At 51.7% G+C, this 18,170-nt stretch overlaps 1 protein-coding gene across 1 annotated transcript in view; it reads left to right on the top strand.

Moving 5' to 3' along the window:
• The window catches only part of PPP2R2C (protein phosphatase 2, regulatory subunit B, gamma), a 63,537-nt gene that overhangs the window by 31,051 nt on the left and 14,316 nt on the right, over nucleotides 1-18,170 (top strand). Inside the window, exons 9-10 of the mRNA XM_010847800.1 lie at nucleotides 9,920-10,089; nucleotides 17,474-17,565. Coding sequence (XP_010846102.1) covers nucleotides 9,920-10,089; nucleotides 17,474-17,565 — 262 coding nt within the window. The remainder of the gene's footprint in view (nucleotides 1-9,919; nucleotides 10,090-17,473; nucleotides 17,566-18,170) is intronic.

Below are 18,170 nucleotides of genomic sequence, written 5' to 3'. Positions count from 1 at the left end.
CTTTAGCGCTGTTGGCAGGGGACACCAGGTCCTGCCACCCACTGCCCCCCACCCCGAGTCCCAGCAGAGATGAGGACCAGGGAGTGAGCTGGGCACTGGAAGCCAAAGAGGGACCACACCCAACTGTCACCTCCTCCAGGAAGCCTTCCTTGATCCCCATATTGGGCCAGGTCCCTCTTCTGTACCTCCCAGAACTCCCAAAGCTTTCTGCTCACGACTACACACCACGCAGAACTTTCTGTGCTGTTCCACCTCCCCCAGCAGGCTGGGTCACCTCATACTGGAACCCCCCAGAGAGCAGCCTTGGGGTTGCCACAGAGGTGTCAGAGGATTCAGGGATGGACGAGGTCCAAGGGAACTTCATATGATAACCAACCACCACAGAATAGCTCACACTGGACGCTGAGCCAGGCGCCCAGCCACGCTGTCTACTGGCATTAGCTCATGTCCTTGTCACATGAGCTGTCCCGGAGCCCTGCACAGAAGGTGAAACGGGCTCCAGAGATGGGCTCAAGGTCACTCACACTGAAAAACTGGCAGGGTGGGACTTGAACCTGGGGCCCTGAGATACCCTGACTGGTGCGCCTCACCCCAGGTCTGGGCTGCTTGGTGCTGGATTGATCTGGCGGCTGTCCACCAACGCGGTGCTCCCCAGAGGCACTGAAGGCAGAGGGTCAGCCCACGACGTCCTCCCTGGATGACCTTGCAGGAGCAGCAGGCGGGGCGGAAGCAGACGTGGCCTCAGTCGAGAGGGCAGGGAATCTAGTTCATCTCTGTATCCATCCCAGTGCCTCCAGCAGGATCTGGAAATGTTGAATGAATGAACAAACAAACAATGAATGAGTGGTGACCAGTTGGCCACTGGAGGGCTTTATCAGTGTCTTGGTTAAGGAGGCAGAGGGCTGTTGGGAGGGACAGGGTTGCTGTCTTCCCCTGGGGGCCTGGTTTCCCCGGGCAGCCAGAGAGGACGGTGCTGCCCCAGCTCCCAGGGACTCAGACTCAGGACTCTCTGTAGCCGCCAGCTCCTCCTCCCTCCTTGGCCAAGTTCTGTCCCCTCATCTCACCCCGTCACCCTTCTCCGGGTTCATCCACACTGCACACACTCTCCCAGCCTTCCTTACATTCACAGCTGGGCGGGATGTCCACTATCTGGGTCTGTACTTAGTACTGGAGCCACTGACCCCCATCCACAAGCCCCAGGGCTCCTCCAGCAGAGCTCATGCGTGGTCCTGGGAAAGCCCCCTCCCTGGGCACCAAGCCTTCTGAGGGCTGAGCTGTTGGCACTCAGGGTGGGGAGGGCAGATCTCCCTCTCTGGGTGGAGCCGGGGCCACCAGGACACTCATGTGTCACACGGTGAGCTGCCATGCTCTAGACACTGTCCCTGGGGTGCAGCAGGAACCAATGGACCGACAGTAAACTCCTAACTAGGCGATATGATGCTGAGAGGTGGTGAGTGGTATAAACAGCCGCCAGAAAAGCAGAGTGCAGGGAGGGTCATGTCAGCTGCACTGCTAGAGGCAGTTGCAGTGGAACAGTATGAGGCGCTGAGGGGGTGCACCATGCAGAATCTTCTAGAAGGACACAGCAGGGGCAAAGGCTTTGAGATGGGAAGGCACCTGTGTGGCCAGATGATGCCGTCTGTATAATAGAATACTATTCAGACGTTTAAAAAACTGACTTAGGAGGGGTATAATAACATGGGGAAGTGATTATGTTGGAAGATTCTATGGGGGCGAAAAGCAGGATAATGACTACTTCAGCAAAAGAATGGAAACAGAAAATCATGGAAAGAAATACGCCCAGAAATTGTTTCTAAATGTGGGTTCAGGAATTTAGGGAGAATGGGGATGGTTTTGTGCTCCCCACGCTGCTTGAATGATGGTCTCTGTGGGCTGGACGTGGGAGTCAGAGACCGTCTTGGCTTCTGGAACTGTATCAGCTGGTTCCCTGGGATCTGAACAAGCAGCCGCCCACCAAGACAGCCATCACTCATCCGTTTCCTGAGCCTAGGCACACACACAGAGATTCTGGGCGCGTCATTGTCACACGCCTGGCGGTGTAGATTTGCATGTGACTCAGCCCACAAAGTCAAGTGCAAGAGCTATAACTTTATTTCAGTGACTCAGCTCCATTGAATTTCTTACACCCTCTCCAGGGGCTGCAGTGAGCATTCATTAGGGCCGCGGAGGATTCTGCATCTTCAGCAGGTTCTGGAAGGCTTTGACAGGGCCAAGGTATGAAGGGAGGGACATGGCACCTCCTGATCCCCAGGGGCTTTTTCAGTGCCTGGTGACACTGAGGGCAGGAAATTTCCCTGCTGAGGACATTTTTGCATGGATGCAAAAATTCTGCTTTAGGCATAAATGATCAGAGATGAAGTTGGCCTTTAATTTTCTTTGCCTGCAATCTTTGTCCAGTTTTATTAAGAGGATTGTTCTCTTGTAAAATGAGCTGGCCGCTTTCTCTCTTTTTTTCCCCTAGAACAGTTAGTATAATATATCTGCTCCTTGAAGTCTTAGTAAAACTCACATGTAGATCCTTTTTGATTATTGGTTTATATGGGTTTTCTAAAGGAATTAATTTTGTATTAAAATGCATTTTTCTAGAATTTTCTTTTCACTCTCAAACTCAATATTCTGCACAGAAAGTTTCTCATTAATGCCAGTGACAGGATTGTTCACCAGGCTCTGCAAAATACTTTGCATCTTCTGTTTTCCTTTCTTCATCTCATTTGCCACAAGTCGTGAGTAGAGGAAATACCTGCCCTACTGTCTGCATTCTCCAGATGGCGTTTGTTCTTAGTTCTCCTGAGAAATTAAGCAAGCAGACGATTGCCAATTAGGCTGTTATTTTTAATCAGAACAAATGGCTGTTATTAGAGCCAGATCTTGTTTTAAAGAGACTTGAAGGCTAGGATCTGGTCTTTTCATCTCACTTCTACCCATTTAGTTACTACTCAGAACTCAGGGGATGGCTGATAGTGACATCCCAGAGATGAATGGTCCAGGCACCATTTTCCCAATGGGTAAGACTGTGATTTTCTGTTCACTGAAGGAAGGGCATCCCAGATCACAAGTGGATCATGTGTTGACTTCTATCATTGGGCAGATGAGGAAACCGAGGCTCAGAGAAACAGTGGCTTCCCCAGGCCCCTCCCCATCATCAGGGGCAGAGCCAAGGGGCACAGGCTGCTGCCCAACCCACAGATTCCTGTCCTTCTCCAAAGCAGTAGAAAGCTGAGTCTTTTGTCTGCTAGTCGTAATGACAGCGTAACCATGGAAACGACTGTGCTTGAATCCTCAAAATAGACAGACACTTCTGCTTTTCACAGCACAGAGTCTGCCAAAAGCAAGGGCCGTGCCAAGAGACATGAAGATTCCCTAGAATAGGTGGTAATGACAGTCACTCCCCCTGGTGGGCCCCCTACTCCGTGCCAGCCCCGTGCTGGGCGAAGCAGAAACCACAGGTGACGTTGGTCCAGGGCTTGCTACACACCAGGTGCTGCTCAAAGTTTACATCTCATTAAGTCCTGAGAGCTGTGCTATGATGCAAGTCCTCGATTATTCATTTTATAGATGAGGAAACCGAGTGTATTGTTTTCCCGTGGCTGCTGTAACGAATTGCCATGAACTCAGTGGCTTAAAACAACATGAATATATTCTTTGACAGTTCTAGAGGGCAGAGGTCCAAAATTCAGTGTTGTCAGGCCTGCATTCCTTCCGGAGGCTTCAGGGGAGAATCGGTCTCTATCTTTTCCAGCTTCTAGAGGTCACCTGTGATCCTTGGCTTGTGGCCTCTTCTGTCTTCAAAGTGCATCACTCCAACCCCCACTTCCATGCTGTCGTCTCTTCTTCTGCCTTTGACTGTCCTCCTTTCCTCATGATTACTAGTGGGCCAGCCCACCCGAGAGAGTCCAGGATAATCTCTGCAGCTCGAGATCCTAAACTTGCATATGCAAAGCCTTCTGTCATGTTAGGTAACACACGCACAGGTCCCAGGGATGAGGATGTGGCCATCTTTGGGGGCTGTTATTGTTTATCACACAGAGGCCCAGAGAGGTTAAGACATCCCCCTAAGGTCACACAGCTAAGCAGAGCCTATTAAAGGCTCCAGAAGTCTCATGCCTATCAGCCTGTGCTCTTTCTCACTTACTCTTTACAGAAACCTTGAGAACAAAGAATGCTCATGGGAGTTAGAGGTGAACCAGGTTCATTTATAGGGGCTGGATGGGGTAGATTCTCAGAGCTCATCCCTGCTACTGGATCTGGGCTGGGAAGACCAGACCCAGCTCTCTCTCTGCTGGGGAGGCTCCTCATGTCTGGGGGTGAGTCAGGGCAGAGCCCCCAACCGAGGGCACAGCCAGTGCAAAGGCCCTGCAGCTGGCTCCTGAGGCCCATGCGGCAGGAGCAGAGTCAGGGAAGGTGAGGGGTGAGGTCAGAAGTGCATGGAGAGAGGAGGACCCACGTGAAGAGGGCTTTACAGACCTTGGTGGGGTGCTCTGGGTTTACTCTGAAAGCACAGAAACCACGGGGTGCTTTGGCCTGGCTGTGTTTTAACAGGATCCATGGCCACCCCCTTGCTAATCCTGGAGCCCAAGGTGGGACTCGCCTGGACACACGTGTTCATCTTTCAAGTGGATGTTCTCATAATGTCAGAGCAGAGGAGGGACCCGTTGCTAGGGCAGCCAGGAGCATGGACCAGGCAGGACCCATCTGTTCCTTCAGGCTGGTCTCCTCCTCGGCTCTCCACCTCCTCAGCCCCGCAGCCCCACCTCTGTCCGTCCATGTTTCTTTCTAGGGTCTCACTGCCCTGCACCATTGTCCCTGAGCATGGGGCTCAAGCCAGGGCCATTCTTCCATCAGCCCTGAACCTCCCTTCCTCCAGTCCCACTGGGTCAGTTCCGCCTGCTCAGTTAACCCCCCACCTCCCCATCCATGCCCAGAGAAGACCATCTACAGGCTGACAAGAGCTCACAGCCCCACGGGGTAACCAGGTTATCCTCATTGATGCCATACAAGAGGGCACCCCTGGGCTGTGCAGGCAACAAGGGGGAGCATTTGATTTCTTTGGCAAACAGCTGGACAAGCTGCACAGAGAACAGGATATTTGAGTTGGGGTTCTGAAGGATGTATAGGAGTTGGTAGGAAAGACAGGAAAGAAAAAAGGAGCAAAAACAATGGGAAAAACAACTCGTTTATTGAGCAGCTACTCAAGCGCCTCACTGGGCCAGGTGCTTCCAGGTGTTACCTCTGGAGGTCTCTCCATGTTTGCCCCTCAGGTGAGGAAACTTGGGCTCAGAGAGGTTAAGGGGCTTGCCTGAAGTCACACAGAGCTTGGCTCCGCTCTGCTGCCTGGTATATGGCAGGGCAAGGGCTAGGATAAGGTGAGTGAGATGCCTAAATCGTGCCATGGAAGGAGACATTCATTTAAGGCGACCCCAAGAGTGAGCTGTTCAACGTGGCACCTGCCCTCGGGGTCTGCTTGCCTCACCCTATTCGAGGCCCTGGGACCCTGGTGGGAAAGGGGGTCGGCATGTGGCTGCAGGAGGGGAATTTGGGTTTATGAGGCTGGAGCAGCAGGGCCCAGTTAGGAAGGAGCTTTGTCGGCTACATGTGGGAGCTTGAACCCTGGTCCTGTGGGCACTGGGAGCCACGGAGGGCTTTAAGCAGAAGAAGGACACATCGGAGTTGTGCATGAGGCGGGCCCCACCTCAGGTTTCACTTCCCTTTTCTTGCATCCCAGGTGCTTCAGAACCTCCCCAGGGTCCCTTTCTTCACTCAGGCAAGCGTGACAGGGAGGGGGCTCCTCAGCCCTCTCCAGTGTGTGACAGCGGCAACACCCAGAGGGGAGGGCGTGGTTGTCAGGGAGCCAGCTAGGGCCACAGGAGCCTTCATTATGCAACATTAGTTTTTAAAAAAAGATGAGACATGGGTGTCTGCTGTTCCAGAGCCTCTCAACTTTTCTGGGATGCCCTTCTTTAAACTCTTGTTGGCAATAATTACTGTAAAATGTCCTTAGTGATTCTGTCAATCAGAAGGGAGATCCCCTTTTCTCTTATTAATGCCCTGGAGATGTTCAGGCTGTGGGGGCACGGGTGGGGATTGATACAGAAGATTCTGCAGTCTTTCGACAAAAATTTTTTTAAAAAGTTGTATTGAAAATTTCAACCCTACTCGGTGCCCTGTGGTGACGTAAATGGGAAGGAAATCCAAAAAAGAGGGGCTATGTGTATACGTATAGCTGATTCACATTGCTGCACAGTAGAAACTCACACAGCATTGTAAAGCAACTGTACTCCAAGAAGAATGACTTTTAAAAACACATTAAAATAACAGCAACAAAACAATGTCATAGAAACGTTTGAAAAGAAAGCTGAGAACTTCTCCGTATAACTTTTTTCAGGCTTGTTAATGTCCCTTCCCACTAATCTTTTCCAGTTCTGGTGCTTTTGTGCTTAAAACAAACCATCAGAAATGCCCACGGACAGCCAGAACTGAAGTTGCCGTGGGCTGTTGGGTGCTTCTGTTTTCAACTATGGATTCCATCATCCTCTCAGCCTTTGACCTTTGTGGCTTCCTGCTCCTTAAAGCTGGCAGAAGACACAGCTATGGCTCTGTGACATCCCGTACAGATGCTCCTCTGTGATTCTGGCCCCCGTAGGTCTACTGAACTCCCACAAGGCATGCTGGGAGCTCTGTAAGGTGCAGAGTGCCGTGAGTTGGACCAGACCTAGTGGTTTGGGTGGAGGCCAGAGGGAACCACTGAGGCAGGCAAGGGGTACAAAGTCGGGGTGCAAGAGACAGACCCCACTTTATGCTTTTTATATTTTAAAAATTTATTTTATTTTATTTTTAATTGGAGGATAATGATAATTACTTTATAATATTGTAATGGCTCCTGTCATACATCAACGTGAACGAACCACAGGCATACATACGCGTCCTCCTCTTAAACCTCCCTCTCACCTCCCTCCCCATCCCACCCCTCTAGGTTGTCACAGAGCACTGGCTTTGGGCTCCTGGCATCACACAGCAAACTTCCGCCGGCTATCTATTTTACATATGGTAGCGTACATGCCAAGTCGCCTCAGTCACGTTGACTCTTTGAAACCCTGTGCACATAGCCTGCCAGGCTCCTCTGTCCAAGGGATTCTCCAGGCAGGAATACTGGAGTGGGTTGCCATTTCCTCCTCCAGGGGATCTTCTTGACCCAGGGATCAAACCCGGGTCTCTTTATTTCTCCTGCACTGGCCAGTGGGTTCTTTACCACCAGCACCACCTGGGAAGCCCAGTGACTATGTTTCAGTTCTACTCACTGTGCTTTTACATCTTACCTTCTGTCTGACCCCTAGCAGCAGAGATGCTGATTCCATCGGGAGAGAATTCCTGCCACATACCTGGGGACGTACAGGGCCCCGCCCAGGTCCCTGCCGAGAGTGTGGGGTGCACTTCTTTCAATCCATCTGCCCCCTTTCCCCCAAATATTAGGTCCATATCCCTGTTCACTTAAAGACTATACAGAATCTCAATGCTTTAGTGTAAGTAGGGAATCAGTATTGAATTTTTTTTTTTTCTTTACTCCAGGCATCTGAGAGAAGAGGGAAATGTTGTTGATTTAATTTGGGGCTTAACAAAGAAACATGAATGTTGATGTCTGCAGAAATAAAGGTGTCAGTTTAATTACTATTACCAGGTACAAAACACAATTATGTGAGATGACCAGTCAAAATTCAGAGGTTTTAGAGGCTAAAGGTGACCCACCAGGAGGTCTCCTCACCACCACAGGGAGCAAAATCCTGGAGAAGCCCACAGCTCGCCTTGCCCGCCCTCTCTCCAAGCCCTGCTATGTCTTCCCATTGCCCGTGGGGTGATGCCCTTCCCCTGGTTTACAGTTCCAGGCTCACGCCTTTCTCAGTCCCATGGCCTTCAGTTCATCGCTGCCCCAGGGCCTTTGCACGTGATAAGACTTCTGCCTGGAGTTCTCCTCCCTGGTATCTCACTTCATTCACATCTCTGCTCAGATGTTCTCTCCCATAGAGGCCCCATCCGTCCAAATCACCAGCCCCTCATTCTCCCTGTCTCCTCACTTGCTTTGTCTTTCTTCCCAGCACCCACCACTGCCCCCACAGTATTGCATGTCACTGAGCTTCACTGTCTGTTTTTGGAAGGAGAATGGGGGCCCCAGTAGAGTGGGGGCCTTGTTCAATGCAGCATCCCAGGCCCTCAAACAGTGCCTGGCTATGGTGGGTGCTCAGCATGGACTGGCTAACTGAGAGAACGAATGCATGCCTGCAGACGTGAGCATGTGAGACCATCAGATTGGCCTTGAAATGTTCCCTGCCACCCTGCAGAGGGGAATCTGGGCAGGGGCTGTATTTCTGGGAAAGGCAGGACCTTGGACAAGTGGGAAACTGGGTTCCCAGATGGGGTATAAAGGGCTGGGACGAACCTGGCAAGTGGCGTATGGGACATCCCCATAGAAGAGGCACCAGTAGATGGGGCACTCTGGTGAGCCTCTGGGGACACGTGGTCAGCTTTGTGCTCCCTTTGAAGCCTGGAGGCTCATAGCAGGCCAGCAGGCAGAACAGTCACCCAGTTGGTGCCCCGTGGGGACAGCTGGACAGGTCATCAAACGTTTGAGTCCTTCTAGACTGGCTGGATATGGCTGCCCACCCACCACCCCATCCTCTTCCCTGAGCCCAGGGCCATCCATGGCCCAGGTCCTAATTGGTCATCAGGGACCATAACGTCTATCCTGCTGCAGGACCAGGGCCACTATAGGGTCTGATTGGCCAGTGAGGGTGTTGGTCGGCAAACTGGTGGGACAGCCAGCAACAGACCTGAGCCTGGAAGAGCTCGTCCCGCTGCACAGGGACCTCTGTGTGTCAGGAAGGCCTGGTTACAGAGGCGGCAGGGAGGGGACACTGCTTGGGGACCCCGCTCTGGGATGTCTGGTAGGGGCAGGAAGCGCTCATCTTCAGGGGCCAGGAAAGCAGTGTCTGTGGAGCAGCGGGCCTGCAGTAATGGGAGGTGGGAGGCCAAGGGGCCTCACAGGTTGTACTTGTGGAGGCGAGATCTGGTTTTGCTGCAACCCCTGTGGCAGCCAAACAACACACCTCAGAGTGGGATTTGGCCATGTGTGCCCAGCACACCAGGAACAGAGGCCCCTGAGCCAGTTAGAACCGCACAGGGTGCCCCGCCTGGTCCAGAGCGTGGTCCAGCACCTTCCAGGATGCTCTGACGCCTCACGGTCCTGGAGTTCAGAATCGCCAGCAGGAGGCAGCAGAGAGCAGCACGGTGAGCACCGCTACTCCACCACTTCCAGCTCTGAGACCGCCGGCATGGCTTTTAACCATCCATGCCTCAGTTTCTTTGGCTATAAGAAGGGAATATTACTGGTACCGACCTGAAATTTCTACTGGGGGATTCAGTTCAGTTCAGTCGTTCAGTCGTGTGTGACTCTTTGCGACCCCACGGACTGCAGCACGCCAGGCTTTCCTGTCCATCACCAACTCCTGTAGTTTACTCAAACTCATGTCCCTCGAGTCGGTGATGCCATCCAACCATCTCATCCTCTGTCATCCCCTTCTCCTCCTGCCTTCAATCTTTCCCAGCATCAGGACCTTTTCCAATGAGTCAGTTCTTCGCATCAGGTGGCCAAAGTGTTGGGGGATTGATAAGGTCATGTTCGGGAAAGTTCAGCGCAGAATCTGGCTCAGAGTAAATGCTCCATAAATATTGTTCCAAGAGCTAGTTCTTCCCTACTTGGAGGATTCATTCGGGCGTGTGCTTGCCAGTATTAGTTATAGGTTTGATGAATGAATAAGCGACTGCATGAGCGCAGGGCAGAAACGGAGCTGTCTGTTCTAACCTCACAGGCGGGAGCAGCCCAGTGACCTGGTTGTTTCTGTCTCCGCAGTATTTGAAGAGCCCGAGGACCCCAGTAACCGCTCCTTCTTCTCGGAAATCATTTCCTCCGTGTCAGACGTGAAGTTCAGTCACAGCGGCCGGTACATGCTCACCCGCGATTACCTCACGGTCAAGGTCTGGGACCTGAACATGGAGGCGCGGCCCATAGAGACCTACCAGGTGGGCGCTGCGACCTGGAAAACCTGGGAGCCCTTCTGTGGGTGGGAGACCCCCAGCCCTTCCCTGTGCTTTTGCATGGAGGGGCTTTCCCAGCTCAGTGGCTTTCATCAGCCCATTTTGCAGATGAAGACACTGAGGCTCAAGAAATCAGGCAGCTCATCTCATGTAGCTCAGCCTCACCTCACGGGGTACTGCGGGTCCTCTGCTTGCTGGCTTCTGCTCGGAGCCAGGGCTGTGATTAGGCCTTCAGTTCAGGCCCCAGGGGACAAAGATGAGCCTCACACTGGGCTCAATTTGAGGGTGCAGATGACGGCTTCCCTCCCCTGGAGCCAATGTCTGCAGTTCCACCATTAAGGCAGGTTAAGCACTGCCCTTTCCTAGGGAGCATCCTTAGCTGGTGATGCAGTGGTGAAATGGGAGCTTGGTACATTTCTAAATCTTCAGGGCAGGCTTTTCAGCCAGGCCTATAGGATGAAGCCTGGGACACCTGCCTGGGAAGGTGTTTATTATTTTTCTGCTATGATTCATCCATATATATGAGGGAATGAAAGACAAAATTCATGTGATGTTACAATTTGGTAAAAATATAGGACTGTTTTAAAGCTGCTTTATAGCTGCTCCAGTTATGTTTCTAGCTGGGACAATCTGGAAGGCTTCTTGGAGGAGGTGACATTTGTTCTGAACCTTGTAGGAATCAGTCATGCAGATAAGAGTGGGAAAAGACCTCATCAGAAGACCCAGCCAAATTCTTATAGTGTCACCGAGCATCAGGTGTACACAGGGTGCCACATACACTTGTGACCTCTATTCCTTACTGCTCCTGTGAAGAGGGCACCATGGGCCCCGTTTGGCAGGAAGGAACCTGGGGTTACTGAGAGGTGATGATATGGGGAGCTGCCTCACAGCTGGGCAGTGACAGACTCGGAGCCCAGATGGGAGCCCTACAGCCCCCTTCCCTGTCCTCCGTCCTGCCAAGGCCTGGAGTACAGCATGTCCCAGGAGAGGGGCACAGAGCTGAGAGCAGAGGATTGGGGTTCAGAGTCTGACCTTGGACATGTATGCTCCTGGCAGCCCCATGCCCACAACGATGTCTCAGAAGGTTCTGGCACACACCCCCACCCCAACCCCCACCCCAGCTTCTGCAGGACAATGGATTCATGAAAGGACTCCTTTGTTAGCCACGTGTGTTTACCAGAAGTCCTGCCACTCCCTCCAGTTCTGACCCAGGCAGGCCTCCTGCTCCCATGGCACAACCCAGGAATAGATCAGCTCCTCCTCGACCCTCAGGAGTGGCAGGGGTCAGAGACTGGGACAGGAATGACATAACCCCTGCTCAGGCCTGTGGAGTGACTGGATCAGCTCCTTCTCGACCCTCAGGAGTGGCAGGGGTCAGAGACTGGGGCAGGAATGACATAACCCTGCTCAGGCCTGTGGGGAGGACTGTTCTGATGCCTTCCTAGAGGCTGTCCAGGGACATGAGTGTTCCAACCCCCTTAGTAGGCCCCCCACCAGCCTTTCATGTCCCTAGAGTTAGCAACGGCCCACAGACCCTGAAACTAGATGTTGAATATGAGCATTTTGTGGGGGGGAGGGTCCAGAGCCTTCAGATTCTCAAAGCACATGCTGCTGCTGCTAAGTCGCTTCAGTCGTGTCCGACTCTGTGCGACCCCAGAGACGGCAGCCCACCAGGCTCCCCCGTCCCTGGGATTCTCCAGGCAAGAACACTGGAGTGGGTTGCCATTTCCTTCTCCAATGCATGAAAGTGAAAAGTGAAAGTGAAGTTGCTCAGTCATGTCCGACTCTTCATGACTCCGTGGACTGCAGCCTACCAGGCTCCTCCATCCATAGGATTTTCCAGGCAAGAGTACTGGAGTGGGGTGCCATTGCTTTCTCCACAAAGCACGTGAGGACCCAATAAAGCAGGAGAATCACTGCTCTAGAGGACAAGGCCCAAAGCTGGTTGCTTGGCTTCTGGCCCTGCTGGGGTCCAGCCCCAGCTGATCCAGGGTATTTGAAGGAGAGAGGGCATAGGCGACCTATTTATTTAAATATTTATCAAAGATATAAAGAGTAATAGAATGAGAATAGCTCAGTGAGGAAATTCAGTGGAGAAAAGAGGCTGAGTACCTTGGTTTACGCAGGAGACCAATAAAACTTCAAGGCAAGAAGTTTGCACCACTTACGTAGGCCACAGGCGTCCTTCCATTCTCCCGAAGGAGAGGAGACACTGAGGCCTCTCCAGTCGGATCTTAGAAGCTCAGGCATAATTAGTAAGCATGGTGGGTTCCACGCTCCAGATGGAGACTCAGCCAGAGTGAGAGAGAGAGCGACATGGGGAGACCAAGTTTCGGTGAACAAGGCCCGCACTTTATTTTCCAAAGTAGTTTTTATACCTTAAGTTATGCATAGAGGATAATGGGGAAAGGGGTAGAGTCATACAAGGACAGCAGTTCCTGGTTCTAATCGAGGCCAGGCTTTCAAACTTATATGCAAAAGTTCAGGTGAATTACATCATCTTCTGGCCAGGAGGCCTGTTAACATTGTAAGAAACTTATTTTTCTCTAAAGGTGATTATTCCAAAGTCAGGAGCCACCCTCCAAAAGCATTAGATAAAGTTGCATTCCTAAAGGGCACAGGTGTGGTGGGCTCAATCAAGAAAAGAATTAACTCAAGGGTCCAAGGTTACAAACACTGAGGCTACTACTTACATTTCTATACACCCATTATATCAATCAATACACTGCCAAGGACACAGTAGGTAAGGGGTATGGAGACTTAGCAGCAAACATTGGCCCAATAAGTGAAAAACCCTTCACCAATACAATTTCTAATCAATCTTTTAACTACTCAAAAGAATCTGTGTTTAGACAGTTTAGAACATCTGCCTCTCACAGTTGGGAGGCTCTGAACAATCACATGTGGCCGGAAAAACCTATTCAGGCAGGCTAGAGGATTTCCAAAGGAGTTTGTAGGTTGAAACACTGTCACACCCAGGAATTATTAACTGGAGCTGTAAGCTAACTCTTTTTTCAGAGAGAGGTAGTGGGGGACAGCCCCCCGTAAAGTCAGAGGTGTAGGTGAAAGCACAAAGCAGAAAGTAGGCAGACTCTGGTTTTGGGGGTAGATGCTCGAGAATTTCCAGGTGGACTCCTGAGGCTTGATCCCGCCTTTGCATATGCTGAGCCTCCTTCCTCATGACCTTTGTCATGGGCGGAGTTCCTCACGCTGGCTCACTGGCTCCCGGCAGTGATAGAATTCCAGCTGAACTATTCCAGATCCTGAAAGATGATGCTGTGGAAAGTGCTGCACTCAATATGAAATATGCAATATGCACTCAAAATGCAATATGCCGGCTCCCGGCATGGCCCCACTGACCTCTTGATTCTCAAATAGTAATAGCTACATAAAACCAACGTAGCACCTGATGTCTTTAGTTGTTATGCACTAGAAATTGTGTATTGCAGATTTGTGTTTGGCTGACTTGCAGTGCTGAATAGATAAGAGCTTTTCTCTCTTTACGAGAGGCTGGAGTGTCCCAGAAGAGTGAGTGGCTTCCCGACGCATTCAGTGTTGCAACAATGACTTTGGTGATTTAGTTCCCCATCATTTGCATGTTGGTTTTCTACCTCCCTCAGTGATACCTCATGGTGGGAAAATGGCTGCCACAACTCCAGGAACGATGCCAACCTTCCAGGCAGGAAATAAGAGGACATGTGAAAGGCTGTGCTGGTTGGATCTGTGGCATATTTTATTAGGAACACAAAAGCTTTCCCAGAACACTCCTCAGAAGACCTCTTTCAACTCGTTGGCTAGGATGAGCCCATGAACACACTGGGAAAATTAGTAGTTTTTTGGCCTCTGTGGTTGAAGAAGGCAGGGAGAAAGGGGTGTTGAGTCAGCTGGCCCTTGGCACGTGCTGCATTGATCTAAGACCTTGGCACATTTTCCTCTTCTAAGCCTCCCTGCTGCCCTGGGAGGTGGGGACAGTGTCCTCTTGATCCCATTTTATTTGGAGAAAACTGAGTTAAATGGCATATCTGTGGTGGTGGAGTAGCAAGCAACGGACCTTAGATCAGTGCTCACATCTTCCTTACACGAGAGCCCACGCCCTTCCTTACCCTGCCACCAGAGGGCAGGAGGCACTCAGTGCGCAGGAGACAAGAGCACGTGTGTTTGGACGAGTGCATCAGTGAGGCTGCCTTGACTGCACGGAGCACACGCACATGCCAGCCTGGAGGGTGAACGTGAGCACCTCACAGTCTGCGGCCGGGGATGAGGCCAGGCACCATTTATCCCATTCACCTTAGTCGCTCCACACCCTGGGCCGGCGTGCCATGCCCTGATAGACCCTGGGCTCAGAGGGAGGGTAGGAGCCCCCACCTCACCCTCCAGGGTCCCAGACGACAGGAACACATTGAGCCTGAGCTTAGTGTGGCCGTGCGTCAGGAGACCTCAGGCCACAGACACACACCACAGGAGAGTCACCAAGGACTGTTACGGAAGCAGAGTAGAGAAAGGGGAATGGCTGGGGGAGGGACCCCGCTCTTTCTTTCAGACAAGTGGCCCACCTGGGGAGCCCAGCCACACCATCTCCAGTTGCCTCTAATACCACTCGTTTATTTTTTAAAACTGTATTGAGGTCCTGTGATGTGCCAGGCCCTCTGCACTGCACTGGGAAGTTGTTGGGGAACGAGACAAATAGATCTAGCTGGAGGGGCATCCATTCCAGCAGGGAAGATGGCCAGAAACCAAGCAAACAGGTGAAATAATCACAGGCTTCCCAAAGGATGACAACTAAACCAGAGGCTGAGGCAGAGGAAACAGAGGTGCTGAAGCCTAGGAGAAGTAAGGGCATGAGCCCTCTGCAGGGAGGTGTTCCCAGAGGTGGGAACGGCAGGTGCCAAGGCCCTGAGGCAGGAACATGGTTAGTGCTCGAAAGGAATGGTGAGGAGCCGGCTGGAGCAGAGTTAGCCTGTGGGAGGGAAGAAAAGCCTGAGGTCAGAGAGGTGACCAGGGGGACTTGTTTGCCCTGGAGGGTTTTGAGTAGAGGCATGGCATGGTCCAGCTTAGTTTCCAAGGAATCTCTCTCGCTGCCTATAAGATAGACCAGTGTTGGAGGGTATGGGGAGCAGACACAGAGCTACCAGGAGGGCTTTTGCAATAAGCTGGGTGGGGGTGCTTGGAGCAGGCTGGCAGTAGGACGGGTGTGGTGGCTTGGAGCAGGCTGGCAGTAGGACGGGTGTGGTGAGAAGGGACTGGCTCCAGATCACTTTGAATTCTGGACAAGCTGAATGTAGGTGTGACAGATAAGGAAAAACATGGTCATTTGTACCCTTTGTACCAGTGGAAGAATGCGGGATAGAAGGGCGACCAGGGCTCAGCCGTGCTCATCCTTGTAGACAGCTAGACAATTCAGTGTGGGCTTCTGGGAGAGAGGTCCTGGCTGGAGAGAAACATCTGGGTGATGTCAGCCTATGCACAGAATTTAAAACAAGAGCACAGGTCAGGTGGGAAGAGAAGGGCGGGAGAGCAAGCTTTGTGGGCAGGGTGGGCAGGGAACCTTCTCTGGGGAGCGGTGTGTTGGCCAAGGCCAGAGGAAATCCTGGGTTAAGAACCTTCCAGTCTGGCAGAAATCAAGCCAATATTGTAAAGCAATTATCCTTCAGTTAAAAATAAAGAAAAGCTGCCTGAAAACAATAACAACAACAGCAAAATCACAATCATGAAAAAATAAAAATAATTAAAATTGATTCTGAGACAAAAAGAAAGAAACTTCCAGGTTGTGGGGTCAACATAAACACAAAGTCAGGGCAAGAGCCTCAGGTGCCCCAAGGAAAGAGTCAGAGAGAGATGTGTAGTCTGGGGAAATCCAGGGAGGCTGTCAGAGGAGGCGTTCGGTGTGCTCAGCCGCTCAGTCGTGTCCAGCTCTCTGCAGCCCCATGGTTTGTAGCCCACCTGGCTTCTCTGTCCATGGGATTCTCCAGGCAAGAATAACTGGAGTGGGTAGCCATTCTCTTCTCCAGGGGATCTTCTAAGACCCAGGGATTGAACCCATGCCTCTAGCGTCTCCTGCATTGGCGGGGGGGTTCTTTACCACTAGCGCCACCTGGGAAGCCCTGCTAGAGGAGGGGACCTCCTCTAAAGCTGAGTTTTTAAAGATGAATAAGAGAGTCCCAGACAGAAGAGGATGAAAACCTGCTTTTTCCTTCTCCCTCCACCATCACTGCCTAGCAGGAGTTGGACATTTCTTTCTCTCCATCCCTCTGTAGGTAACTGGGGTCACAGATAGCTCCCCGGTGCTTTGCCCTGCATCCGTCTCCTGGAATCCTCACACTCTTCTCCAGGGCAGGTGTCTCATGACCCCCTTTTCAGACAGGAAACCTGAGGCTCCAGGCAGCTAAGTGGCTCTCCTGGGTCATGAAGACACACAGAGCCAGGAGTTTAGGCTTCATGTTACTCATTTACCTGCCCCTCCCCCACCCAGGTGACTCAGTGGTAAAAGAACCCCCCTGCCAATGTAGGGGACACAAGAGATGTGGGTTCGATCCCTGGATCAGGAAGATCCCCTGCAGTAGGAAATCTAACCCACTCCAGTATTCCTGCCTGGAAAATTCCATGGACAGAGGAGCCTGGCAGGCCATAGTCTATGGGGTCTTCAAGAGTTGGACACGACTGAGCACGCATGCATTCCCACCACCCAGAGGCCAGGGCCATGTCCCTGAAGAAAGGTGGCATGCAGGAGGCCCTGTGGGCACAGAGCTTGCAGGATCGGGTCACCAGTTCTCCTGTGATGCCAGGCTACCCTGGGAGAGGATCCTGGTCTTCCACTTGTAAGCTGTGTGACTTCAGGCCAGTTACTTAACCTCTCTGAGCTTCAGTGCCTCATCTATAAACAGGACAGATAGCACCTACTGAGGTTACACTTGAGAGACCTGTGTGAATGTCCTCTTTTCTCCATGATGGTCACCAATGTGTTCAGGGTGACTATTGTCCCCAAAGGACAAGACCCTATACCCATCACTTACATTTGATCCCAGAACAGCCCATGAGGTGTGTGCTCTTATCACTTTAAGGAGGCACAGACCACGGCTCAGAGAGGTAAAGTCACTGTCTAGGGTCACACAGCCAGGGAGGGGCAGAGCCAGGAAGTGGTTCCCTTCGGTGTTGTTCCCCTCGTCACTGTGACTGTCCCCTGTCTGGCCACAGCTCAGGGGTTGGCCATGTGCCAAGCTGTGGACCCTTCCCAGTGATCAGGGCTGAGTCAGGAGTGCCATCCAGACCCCGGAGGGCACAGCCCTGCTCAGTGAGGCCCTCCCCATGGAGAGGGGACCAGGACTCTCCAGGCACCCCCTTGACTCACCCCATCGTCCCCTTCTCCCGCCAGGTCCATGATTATCTTCGGAGCAAACTCTGTTCCCTGTACGAGAACGACTGCATTTTTGACAAGTTCGAATGCGCCTGGAATGGGAGTGACAGGTAACCTCAGACCTTGGACCTTCGTCCTGTGGGCCCAGTTGCTGATATGGTTGAAAGGTTGTTGTTGAATCACGCGAATACACCAGGATTCTTGGCCCCCGGAGCAGAAGAATTCAATCCGGGGCCAGAGACAAAGCTTGATCGCTCAGGGCTTTTATTAAAGTATAAAGGAGATAGAGAAAGCTTCTGACATAGGCATCAGAAGGGGGTAGAAAGAGTAGCCCCCTGCTAGTCTTTAGCTGGATGTTATATAGTCACTAGCAGTCTGTTAATGAAAGAAAGGAATGTCTTAAAATTCAGAATGGCACCAGGCCCCTCACCCATAAGATGCATTTTGGGATAATCTTGGTACCAAATGGTATCCTGGGCCATAAAACGATTAACTTGAATCTTGAAGAAGGGCAGACCACCATACAAATAGTTTCATTTACATAGATTAGGGGAACAATATCTGAGTATACCATACTGGTTTGTCAAGTAGGTTCTGGGCCAAGAGGCGGAACCGACTTGGAGACAGAATTTGGGGTAAATGCATAGTACATTAGCATAGCTTAAGACAAACATTTCCATAAGAAAAAGGCATTGGTTATCTCTAGGCTGGAGAA

This window comes from Bison bison, unplaced genomic scaffold (genome assembly GCF_000754665.1).
Source record: "Bison bison bison isolate TAMUID 2011002044 unplaced genomic scaffold, Bison_UMD1.0 scf7180017864255, whole genome shotgun sequence".
Lineage (NCBI taxonomy): Eukaryota > Metazoa > Chordata > Mammalia > Artiodactyla > Bovidae > Bison > Bison bison.
The sequence above is the reverse complement of the archived record's forward strand: the minus strand, read 5'-3'. Positions and strand labels throughout refer to the sequence as shown.